General features: G+C 38.6%; 1 protein-coding gene across 3 annotated transcripts in view; it reads right to left on the reverse strand.

Moving 5' to 3' along the window:
• The window catches only part of PTCHD4 (patched domain containing 4), an 86,740-nt gene that overhangs the window by 49,714 nt on the left and 24,421 nt on the right, over nt 1-12,605 (reverse strand). For all 3 annotated transcript variants that reach the window (XM_005146434.2, XM_005146433.2, XM_005146435.3), the window contains exon 2: nt 10,311-10,791. In XM_005146434.2, coding sequence (XP_005146491.1) covers nt 10,311-10,791 — 481 coding nt within the window. The remainder of the gene's footprint in view (nt 1-10,310; nt 10,792-12,605) is intronic.

Raw genomic sequence — 12,605 nt, forward strand, 5'->3', positions numbered from 1 at the left:
TCTATGAGAAAAAAAAATGTCATTCTTAACTTTGTCTCAGACTTGTTGATAAGGGACTTCCAATGTGATCTGTGTACTCCATTTGCCTGTTTAATGTATCAGTGGATCGGTGATCTGGTTACACACACTGTTAAGTGAAAAGTCATGAAACAACCTGATCTGAAGGTAAAAAAAAAAAAAACAATTCTTAATTTTTCAACAATTTCTGTGATATTTTTACTTTCCCTTACTAATGTCAGGTCAAACAATCCCTTATAAAAAATAAAAACCTTGCAGTGGTTTGAGTAAGAGACATTAAATGGAACATTTTTGTCACTGACTACTGAAAATAAAGATACCCTCATCTTTTCAAATACACATTTTAGATAAAACAATAAGTTTCATAATGTTTCATATAAGTTTCATATAATTTGATATTTTGCAATACAGTGTCAGCTCCTAGGGAAGTGGTATGAAAACAAGCAAAGGTCTCCTGGAGCACTGATAGTATTCTTGCAGTTTAAAAGCAGACAAAGAACCTTTTCCAGCTTGTGAACAAAAATGACTATTGGATCAGGTTTAATGAGTTTGTTGCTGGGAAAACTGAACCATGAGTTCAGTTTACCACATATGCAATTCTTCACTTTTATTTTGTATGTAAGAAAAATGAATCATCAGTTTTGCATCCTTTTGTCCAATGTTCTGTGTTTGTATATGCATTTGTGTTTGTCTGCTTGTCCACCAATTAGTTTCATACCTCCTGACCAAGAACAGAGGCTGAGTAGAAAAGATTTCAATAATAATAAATTTCTACACTTTTTAAAAAAAAAGATTACGCAAAGAGATTCCATTACTTTATACTCAGGGAAAGAGTAAGTATATTAGAAGTCAAAATCCACATAATAGACATCTTTTGAGACTTGCTTCGTTAACTGCATTTTTCAGAGCCTGACTTCAAATAACGTAAGAAAGAGGTAGAACATCTGTATCTGTGATTAGCAAATCCTTCTCTCCCTCAATATCCTACCAAGGTTATTCATTTAAAAGCAGGCTAACTGCGTAATAAAGTTCTTACTGTTTCTTAACACTGACAGAAGAGATGCTGAAAGCCTACATAAGGGATTACAACAGGCTCTGAGCAGTGCTTCTGTAGAAAGCCAATGACTAGGTGAGTCCAGCAGTTCCCCTTCCTTAAAGCAATGCCTTGAAGTTGACTGAAATATGATGGGAGGGATATTTGTACTGGATTTTTTTGCTTAATATATTTCTCTCTTGTATAGCCTCAACATTGCACTTTCTGGTAATTCTTTCAGTGGTGTAGTTAGCATCTCTCCTATGGAGTCAACTTCTCTTTCAGCTACTCCCATGAGAAGATTGTCCATTAGAAAGGTTTGGGCTTTGGTCTTGATGCATTTCCTTTTGCTGTGGTATCTACTCAAAGCACAAATAGGATTTTTTGTTCCCAGGGCTCTCAGTCTAGTTTCAGAAAGTTTAAATTGCCTTAACCTAAAACATTGTGCTGTTTTAAGTTCTTCTATAAGAAGGAAGAAAGGTTTAATTGCTCTTCACTCAGTATGCAGACCATCTCTTTGCCTTCAGCTTCCTCAACTCCGGGTGGACAATAATTTCTCAACAGTAATAGTAAAAATATCAGATAGAAACTGAAAGAAACACAGAAAATTACATCTGATAGGGTCTCACCAGATGTGCAGTAATCTGCCATTTGGCCCTTTAACAGAGGGAGCAAGACAAGTGCTCCCTCTAGAGGATTATACCTGCAGTGCCTGATTTTATGTAAAGTTTGCAAAATTATATAGTACTGATTGGTTTCATGGCCATGCTAGCAAAATAGTTTTCTTTATATGCAGGATATCAACAGCAATGGAGTTCATAATACCAGAAAAAGCTACAGCACTTAAAATTTCTCTGGCAAATTTGCATTTGAATATGCATTGAGAGGAGTGAGTTGGGCAGGTATAGCTGTCATATGAGGCTGTAAAGAAATGTTTCCTCCTTGGGCTTCAAGAATATGGAGTATGAGCAAAAAATTCCCTACAGCTGAAATGCCACAGATTACTGCAGGAAAAGGCAATGGCAATGTTCCAAGACAGCTACATATTCTCAGGGAATGCAGAATAATTTTAGAGAACGCAGAGCCACATAATGTGGTCATTGCCACATTGCCACATTGTGTATTTCACCAGTGAAATACAGCCATGTCTGGTTAAAAAACAGCTTTTTCTTAAAAGAGCACCACCTGCACACTGCTTTGAGCCAGGCAGTGCTCACCAATGCTGTATTTAACCTGCATAGCAAGGGAAATGTGAGGAAGGTAGAAATGCAATTACCCACAGTGAAATTTAGCCAATATAATGAGGACAGTATTCCCACTCTTGTAGAACAAAAATTAAGAGCATCTTTACTGATCCAAAGCTGCAAAGGCCTGAGCTTTTCATCTCATTCAGTTGGTGATACCACTTGCAGCCTTGTGTCCATATCTATTGCTTCTGCAGCTCTCACTACTACTTCAGGCATCCAAAATAGCATGTCCTTCATCTTGCAGTCAGACAAGTGTGAACAAGACATGACCTGCTTTGCCACATCCAGCAGGACTAACACATGGAAACTCACAGCTGGAATACCTGAGTATGCCTTTGAATGCCAGTAACACAGGTCTATGCCAAGGATATGGAAGATGCTTCTTGAATAATGTAGGCTGCTGCTATTGTTTGTGACCACTCATGGAGCAGCGAGCCCTGAGCCAGTGTGTCTTCAGCATGCTGCATGTTACTGCAAGCAGTTACCTCTCCGAAGAGGAGAAGCTACTTCATAGGAAAGAAATGGAGTGAAAAAAAGGATTGAGTATGGAAGGATAAAACTGAATTATTAAAACCTCAACTGGCTAGTGGTTGCACAAAGGAGGACATACAAATGACAGAACATCAAGTAAGGTTTTTTAGTTGATTTTGTATTTGCAATAGACTCTGTAAGCCTTTGATTCTATGCAAAGTTTTTAATGCTGCAGACAAATACAGAAGATAAATATTGATGTAGAACATTTGACAAATGGTCTATTGTGTTCACTATCCTTTACCTAACTCTTCAGGGGAAAATTATCAGACTCAAAGAGGGCACCTATGGGAAAATTTCTTGACAAGTGAAATTTCTTTGTACCCATTTTTGAACTGGGCTTTTGAACACAGTCATTAATTTTTATATTTCTGTCTTACCATAATGTTTTAGCATTGCAGTGTTATTTAAAATAAAGGAGATGTTTAGCTAGCTGTATAAAAATGCAACCCTTTCTAAATCAGGCTCAATTTTGAGCCACAATCTTATCTCACAACAGTGAGCTCCAGGGGCTATTTGCACCCAAGTTTTATTCTAGGACAAAGTACATGAATTTCCTGCTTTTAATTTTTGCTTAAAAAACAGAGACCCAACTTTGGATTTCCTTACGGAGCAGCACTGTACCTAAGGCAAACAAGCAGCATGCTTGACAGAGCATAAGATCATTCACTCTACTCTTCCTCAGGTAGCACAGCCCAACTTTCTTGCTCAGAAGAAAAGAAAGGACAATTGAAGATTGTATTTTCCCACCACAGACCAAAAAGCACAGGACACGTGCTCGGACTACTCCACATCTATTCTTTCCTGCAGATCCACAGTGCTCCATCAAAGACCAGGAACCACCATAGATCTTCCTGTATGGATGGAGCACAGAAGAAACTGCAAAGTGCAGTGAAATATCTAGGGAAGGAAAAAATCTGATAGGAAATTATATCCAAGCTGAAGTAAGCACAGCCTTACATAAAAAATATCCTAAAAGTATTTGTAATACATATATACTGTGAAAAATTACACTCCACAGTCAGGCCAGACAGACTCAGAAGTCATAGGCATAAGCTGCAGCAGTGAAAATATTAAGAAATATCTTCATAAATGTATGGCTGTTTAAGCACTGGAACAAGCTGTTGAGGCAGGTTATGGAATTGCTAGCAATGCTGCTATTCAAGGCTGGATTTGTCATTGCCCTATTAGGGATGATATACATGGAGCTACATCGTTTCTACCATGGTGTAGCTCCTTTCCAGCTGAAATAAGCCAAATGTAAATGTAATGTGCATTGATACATAGTAAGTACAAGGTACAAAACTGCTAAAAGAGACCAACACACTGAAAAAGTGCATCCAATAAAGATCCTGAAATAACAAGTGCATCCAATAAAGATCCTGAAATAAAGATCCTGAAATAATAGGAATGAACATTGCCATGAAAGGGTAGAAAAATGAAAGCAAGAAGTGTTCAGACAAATGTGTGAAGCATCAGAAGAGTAAACATCCTTTGCTATCTGAACAGAGTTTGTATGCTGATTGAGTACTAAACACACATTTTTAACTGCAAAAGAAAACCATTCCTTTTATCTTTTGACGTTTTAGCTCAAAACACGCTCTCATCTCTTATCAAGGCACTTTTTTCAAAGGATTGTAGAAATGGTTGCAGCAAATTTGAAGCAGCTCAAATGACAGTTACCAGTCTGTTAGTTGCAGTCAAGAGAGCTAAGGAAGCTGTTTTAATAAGAATATAAACAGTAAAAAACTTTTAAATAAAAGGCTTCACGTTTGACAAATGGGTTGAGTTCCCACTAGAGTCAGAAGGAGGAGTTTAGCTGACCATCTTCAAACAACAAACCCAGTCAATGTCTTTAGTATTTGCCCTGTCTTTGCAGAGGTACTGATGGTCTGTGCTTGGACAACGGTCCAAGGATAAATGCTTCAAACTGATCTGAGCCTCAGAATCACCGCCCAGCAGACTTGCAGACCCACCTCTTGGGGTTGAACAATTGCCATAAGGCATAATGATATTTAAGTTGATAAGAGACCTTCTGGTAATTCTCTCCAAGGAAAGGAAGGGCTAGAAATAAATTTGTATGGGATTCAAGTCAGTTTATACATATATGTATATACATATGTATATATGTATATACATACATGTATATATATTTGTGAAAGCTTACATATATATAACCTTAGGTGTTAAGGTCTTAAGAACTCACCCCAGTTTTCTCAAAGACCTTACAGAGATTAACACAGTTCATCCCAGATATGCACAAAGTGATGATCAAAATGACTTTGGATCTCTCTATTGACTTCAAAGGAAATTGAGATTCTGTCACTTCAGTTAAGGGAGAACCCTTTGGGATACCTGAAATTGGGTGCTACAAACTCTGTTATTAGGACTGGCTGTGTTCTTGCATCCCTGGTCATGCAAAGGCCCAAAGGACATGGGCAGAAATATCTTCATTTCCTCTGTTTTTGAGGAGGGCAGCCCCATTAGGGTCCTGCTGCTTCTTGCCTCTTCCTAATCATGACAGATACAAGGACATAGCTGCAGGGCCAGACTGCATGGTGTAAGGGTATTAGATTATCCCAGAGGACTTTAGTCTTTTACACAAAATCCAGGAAAGACTGTTCTAGGAAGGTTAGCCTTTCCTATAGAAATTAAAAAAGAAACAGCCCTCTGCAACTGGGTTACAGTAGACTTGCTGGGGTTACCAGGTTATAGGAAAATCAACTTTACAATCATGAAGAATATCAAAACCAACTCATATTCATATCTGCCCACCCAAACTGGTAATTTTAAACATTTTGTATATCTCCTGCTGCCCCATGGGTTTTTTATTGTTATTCCTATTTCCCATTGTAAGAGTTAAAGACAGATGTTCTCTAATTAACGACAAGGCATTTCCAAGACCTTAATGATCTGCTGTATGGTAGCAACAAGAACTGTTGTAACCTCTAAAATGACAGATACACTGTATTTGTAAGGCATGGAGAGGTGGGAATTTATGTCAGCAGGTCTTTATGCTCCAAAGGGTCAGCCGCTTCTCATACATATAGAAGATGAACATATAATATAAGATTCATATGGGATTTCCTTTACTGCTGCATCAAAAGGACAAAATCAAAGTCAGAGTCACTCCTGAAATATTTCTAAGTTGCTGTTGTAATCAGACAGTCCATTGTTTGAAGCAAAGGTTAGAAATACTGTGATACTTCATGTACAGGTAAACTAGCCATAGCATGCACCTTAGCACTCACCTTTGTCTTCTGAGGTTTGAAAAAAAATTTCCTTATCTGCACAAGGACTTTTTTCTGGAATTTCCCACAACTCTCCCACTAATGTTAACACTGCCGCATCTTAAATTTACTTGAAGGTGATCACCAGCCACTATTTTAACAACTGCTATTGGAAAGAGGTTAGATGGCTTCTGTTCGAAATGCTGATAGCTTCCTGGGGGTCTTGCATGCTTTTGCTTTGCTTCCTCCTGCCATTGAATACCTCAGAGGAAGGAATAACTGGGAATTTTAACACAAAAGTCTGCACTTTAAATGAAAACTCTGCCATCCCTCTTGCACTCTTACTTCAGGCATGAAGTTACTCCTGGAAACAGGTAGCCTGTTTCTTCCTAAAGTTTTGTATCACTTTACTACACAGCTAGTAACGGTATTGCTATCGGTAGTAGTAATAACAACAGTATCATGTGCTATTGGTCATCCATTGACCTTAATGTTCTCTAAAGACTGAAAGACAAACGGCTGTTGTCATGAAGGTCTTCGTGGTCTGGATTTACAAAGGGAAGGAAATATATCTGACATCCACTGTGAATCCAGACTTCTAAGAAACACATACGCATTATAATACAAAAAGCGTAATTACACTCTAATTACACTGTGTTTACATTTTTAACACAAGATTTCCACTAATCTATATAACGAGGTACTTCATGGACTGGCCAAAAATAATTACAGTGTAAAATGACATAATTAATGTACCTGTATTTAAAAATACACAGTCAGATCCTCAGCTGAGTTAAATCATTATCTCTCTGATGATATCAGTCTGGCTCCTGTGCATTAAAAAGCAAATCATGGGAGCAATAATACCTCAGTTATGTAGTTAACCTTCTGGTTATATTAATTAATGATGATTAGACATGGCAAACCATAATTATCTCACGTACATAACATCCCTTTGAAACTGCATTGTGAATCCAAACACAAAAGGCAGATGTGAACATCTAGCCATTTCTGACATCTAAGACAAATCTGAAACTCAGTTATTTGACCCTCTGTCTCTTGTCTGAAACACATCAGTTGTGATAGGTCTGCTGGTGTCAAACGTGCAGAAAAGACTGCAAATTATATTTGCCCCAGAAAAGAAATGCAAGGTAGAACTGTCTCATATTCTGATTTCATATGGTGGCTACTAAAACCCAACTTAAAAAAACCCCAAAGTAAATGTCTAAGTTCAGTTCAGCTCTTAAAGGAGGAAGCCCTGAAACTAAAGAAGAACCTTTTCCCTAACTGACCACATTTATCCATTTGTATGAACTGCTAAAAATTAACTCTTGCTCCTGTTTGCAGGAGATCCTGGTGGCTAGAGATTTATCTGCACAGGACCTTTCTGAAGAGTTGCTCCTCACTGACTCCAAAAATGCAGTGGTAGATACTGCACTGGGGAAACTGGATTTCCTGAGGCAGGTGTCTGAGAAGACTGTGGTAGTGGGAAGAGGAAGTCAGAACAAGCAGAATTTTCTACCACTGTCCTCATGCGTAACTTAAGACTGAAGTTTTACCCCTTCAGGATAAAAGAAGAGAAAAACCTACCTGAGCTAACACCTAGTACATCAGAATATACTTTATCCCAGCAAACCATTCCCTCGCAGCAAGACTACAGTAAATACTTCATGTGTAGGTCATTCAGTCCAAATTCATAGAAAAAATAAGTATTTAACTTTTATATAGGTTTTTATCACCTACTGAAACCCACAGAATCTCTGCACTTCAAGAGGAATTATGGACCTAAACATTTGTACAATTTAGGGTTATTCCTGTCATTCAGATGGTAGCATCCTGCCATCATTGCAAAAAAAAAAGGACAAGTGCAGGAGAACATCACAGAATTACCTTGCAAATTAATCCTTTGAAAAATGAATGTCAGAGAAAACTGTATATTTTTGGTCAAACAAATATACTTAAATTGACGGTTTGCAAATATCAGGTTGAAGTGTTCCAAAGCTAGGATCTTCCAGAATTAAGGTTGCATGTGTATTCTGTGAACATTGCACTTGTAAGCACTTTGTAGCTGTTATTGCCTGGTTTTCCTTTTATTTATTTTTTTTTGTCTAAGTAACTCGACTTTGAAAGGCTGACTTGCAAATCTGGTATTTGCAATTCTGGGAAACCCCACTTTGCACACTTTTTAATCTATATGCATTCAATCATTATTTGATGCGTTGTTTCCTTTCTGTTGTGCTAGAAACAAGGTACACTGGTACAACATGGGCCAGAGTTATTTACTCACCCACAGAATTACCAGTTATGGGATCTTCACTGGATCTGTGCTAAGGTGTCAGATCAGCTCACAGTAAACCAAGTTAAATAGAAATTCCTGGCCTGCAGGAAGCCCAGGTCTGTGACACCCTGGGTACATCATAGGCAGAGCAAGATCTCATTAAGTGGCACAGTCATTTAAGGGACTAAAGATACATGGAACTTTGCAGGATGTAACCCAGTATGACTTTGGCAAGACATGCTTCCTGGTTTTTAGTTCACCAAACTCTAAAACTGTTGCCTAATATTTACCAGCAGCATCTCCCAGGCATTGCAATCTCTTCTCTAATGATAGCTGGTGGCCAATTCGATTTGGGATTCCTGACTGAAATTTCTGTAGAAGGGTTACCAAAATGTTTTCTTTTTCAATATATCATTCAATAGAATGTTACAGAAGCAATCCTTCCAAATAACTCTCTTCAAGAAAGGTTGGGGGTTTTTTCCCTCTTCTTTTCTTTTGCTCTTGGCAGTGGCTGTGACAAGAATGACAGCGCAAAACACAACAGAAAGTTATAAATATTACTTTTTCTCAGACAGCAAACAAACTCCTGAATTAGCACCATCCTAGATGGGAAACTGAGTTACCCTACTTTCAGAAACTCCCAACCTTGTGTCATCTTGGGCTGCAGGGTACGAATAATTTGAGTGCAATAACTGCCATTTCAATTGATGCTCCTGGCCTGTATGGATTGCATAGGATTTCCTCGGTTAGTGACATGGATGCATTATCAGGGGACAGACAAAATAGGAGGCAGGAGGTATATGTGACAGGAATTTTCTTGAGAGTAAGAGAAAGAATATATAGGGTTTTGGGAGGATAAGATTTTTAAGAAAAATATAAGACCCTTCTTCAACCCTTGATTTTAACTTGTGGTTTTGCATTTTCAGTTCTCTCACTGTACGCACAGGACTTGGACTTGAGTAATAGAAGCCCGAATGGAATTAAAAAAATTAACTGTAAAGATGCAGAGTTCTGTCCACAGGTAAGATTTTCTGCCATCAAAAAGCCAGCATGAAGAGGGTTGGGTCTTTGGGCTGCCACTGCTAAGATTTTGCATAGTCATTGCTTGGGTTCAGACTCGTGATACAGTGAAACTCTAATAAGCCTGAATGTGATTGCACTGGAAGTGCTGCCTCAGCAAGTTGGTTTGGGCATGTTTTTTAATTCTTCCTTTCCAATGGATATTCCCAGCAAACTCATTAACCACACAGATGCACTAAAAGTGCTTGGAACAGAAATAGGAACAGAAAGAACAAACTCAATTCTTCTGCTAAAAAAGCTGAATTTAATGTTTGTTCTGCATCTGCACCTTCCCCTGCCCTGCTACACATAGAAAATCTCAGCAGTTGATCTGGGACTTCACAGACCAAGGAATTATATGCTACATATACTGACAGCCCGCTTTGCCTACAGCCTGACAAACACTACAACAGTAATCTCCTCACTGAGATAAAGTCCATCAATCTTATTCTTATACCAATCCATTCCCCTCTGCCCCTCAGGCAGAGCTGGAAGAGAAGCCCTCCTCAGAATGGTGCTAAAACCTTTCCTTCTTTGGCACCCTCCTCTTTTAACTTACTCTTTCAGCTGGTCTCCCATCAAAGTCAGGTCAACATCTACCGTTTTCTAGGCTGAGCTGACTAGTTTTCAGTAAGAAATTTGTAAAAGACATCAATAAAACTGCCCCTCTCTCATATTGGCTGAGATTCCAGCAACACCATTTGCTCTTTACTGTCGCTACTGCTTTTCTTTTTTCCTTTTCCCGTTTTTCCTTTCTTTTTTTTTTTTTTTGGCAGAGCACAGAACAATTTAACAAGATGAAAATGACTTAGAATTTTACTCAAGGTAGAATCTGCACTTTATAACCCAGGATGTAATTTATAATCCTGACATTAAACTCTGTTAATCCTATTATTATGAAGATAAATAATTACCCATAGCGAAGAAAGGGATTCCCAACAGAGTAGAATTATATTTTCCATCAGTAATGAAAAATATCCCTGCCGCAGTGACACTGGAAATACAGATAGTGAGTACTCCCAAGAGTCCCAGGAAAGGTTTGCTACGCAGGCAGTCCTTCATGGAGCTCGATAGGGTAGCAGTCAGGAGAATCAGCATCAGGCTCACCAAAATCTTGCCCCTGGCCAGGAGACTTGTCTGGTGGAAGTCCTTCCAGAGACTGAAGGATGCTAGTGAGTAGAGCTGCAGATCTTGGTGATCTAGCTGCATCTTGTGCATCAGTTTACAGAATTCACTCTCCCACTTCTCCCCAATGAGGTCCTGGGTGACAGAGCCATACGTTTGGAGGTAGTAAGTGATTTGAATGGCTCTGGCTGATTTGACTCTCTGGTCCTTACTGTTTGGCACTTCCATGACCCCTCCGAGCTGGTGGCCAATAAAACTGCTCCTTCCATCCTGAGAGAGAAAGTGAAAAAGATGAGCATGTGGTTATCCTGCTTGAGATATGATGCAGCAATATCATTTGACTGTACCTTCCTTTAACAGACATGTCAAGAGCTCCACTCAAAGGCCACTGCAGTCAACAGGAGTTGTGCCATTCACTTCAGTGGGCTGTGGGACACATCCCTGTTCCCTGCCACAGCTCTGTTCCCTACTCGTTATAGATTCATTTGCAATTCTGTGCTGCAGTTCAGGGACTGCTCAGACACGCACTGCAGTCCCAGATGTTCAGAGACTGAAATGCAGCATGCAAGCTCCTCAGCTGCAGGAGAGGATCACTTTTCCACCTTTTAACTCTGACAGAAAACAACAAACCTCCAGTTACTGAAGTATGAAAAGTTTGAAATAAAGACCAATTTATGGAAGATTTGTGATTTCCTGACACTTTGGAAATGCTTTTAAGATGTTGGAAATGTACAGAAAATGAGGCCCAGTTCCTCAGTACATAGATGTAAATTTAGACAGATCCAAAAAATTTAATTTCTATTCTGGCTCTATAAAAATGCAATGAAAATCAGACTTTTTGAAGTGTTTATTTGAGATTTCATGGATTTATGTCAGTGGCATAGAGAAAAGAATCCACCTTACATATCAATTAAGCCAGGATTTGTTTTTTATGTTTCAAGAATATAAATCTTGCTCTGGTCTCACTTTTTTTCAGTGTGTTCTAGGACATGAATGACTCTGCTACAACCAGGACATATCAGGTGCAGGCAGGATCAGCTCCATCTATTTACAAGACCAGATTATTATTATTTTTTTTTTTTTAGAGTTCTGATATGATTTAGATGATGCTTTTTCTTTTTGTAAGAAAGGCTTAGTAAGAAAAGTCCTGTAAGGAGGATCCTTGCTTTTAATCCACTGGTTATTCTAGTTCTCTAGGAGAACTGAAATGTGCCCTTCAAAGACAGGGAATGTTTGGTGGATTAGAAGATCAAACCCAGCTGCAAATGAAGGAAGAAAACTTGGTAGATGTTATAACAATGTCCTAGCACAAGTAATCTCTTTGATCAAAAAAGTTTAAACCCATTGATTAAATATTTGTTGCACACCAAATAACAACATTTTGCCTTTTCTTCCCTGTAAATTGTTTTATAAGTTTGCAGATTTCTTTCCTCTTCTATTTAAAAAAAAAACATAAAATTCTCAAGCCAGTTAATGTACAAAACACACTGCAGCCTCAAGTTCACATGAGATCATACTCTTTGCCTAGATGTGCTATGGGAATGAACTGACTGACAGCTTGAATTTGGGAGATGCTCTGCCCTGTACACACACACAGAAGAAGTTATCTGTAAAAGTCCAGAAGCATTTGTGGGAGACACTTTTAACATCTATTACATTCAAGATTAACCATTTCTAGAAATACCTATGCTGCATGCAGGCCATTATCTGAAAACGCCAGACCTATTCATTGTAACGATTCCCATCCTAAGGAAAAATCTATGAAGCAAGGTAGCAGGATTTATGAAACATAGATGTCTTCAGGCATGTCTGCTCATAGAGCAAATAAACATCAGAAATTGAGAGAGAGTGCTGAAAATGTTTTGTATACTCACTTTTTCTTGCCTCTGTATGTAAAGGAGGTAATCCTCTCACTGAAAAGTTTCTGTCTATGCCTACTTTCATGGCAGGTGCTCACTGTTTTCAGCCCAGGGAATGTGACAAAGTGCTTTTCAGAAGTTCATTTTTTCCCTATTCCCAGTTGTTATTTCCCACTGAAATAATGGTTTCTGGCAAGGTATCCTGGCACGAGCTGACATGAAAGG

This window comes from Melopsittacus undulatus, chromosome 3, assembly GCF_012275295.1.
Source record: "Melopsittacus undulatus isolate bMelUnd1 chromosome 3, bMelUnd1.mat.Z, whole genome shotgun sequence".
NCBI classification, from domain to species: Eukaryota; Metazoa; Chordata; class Aves; order Psittaciformes; family Psittaculidae; genus Melopsittacus; species Melopsittacus undulatus.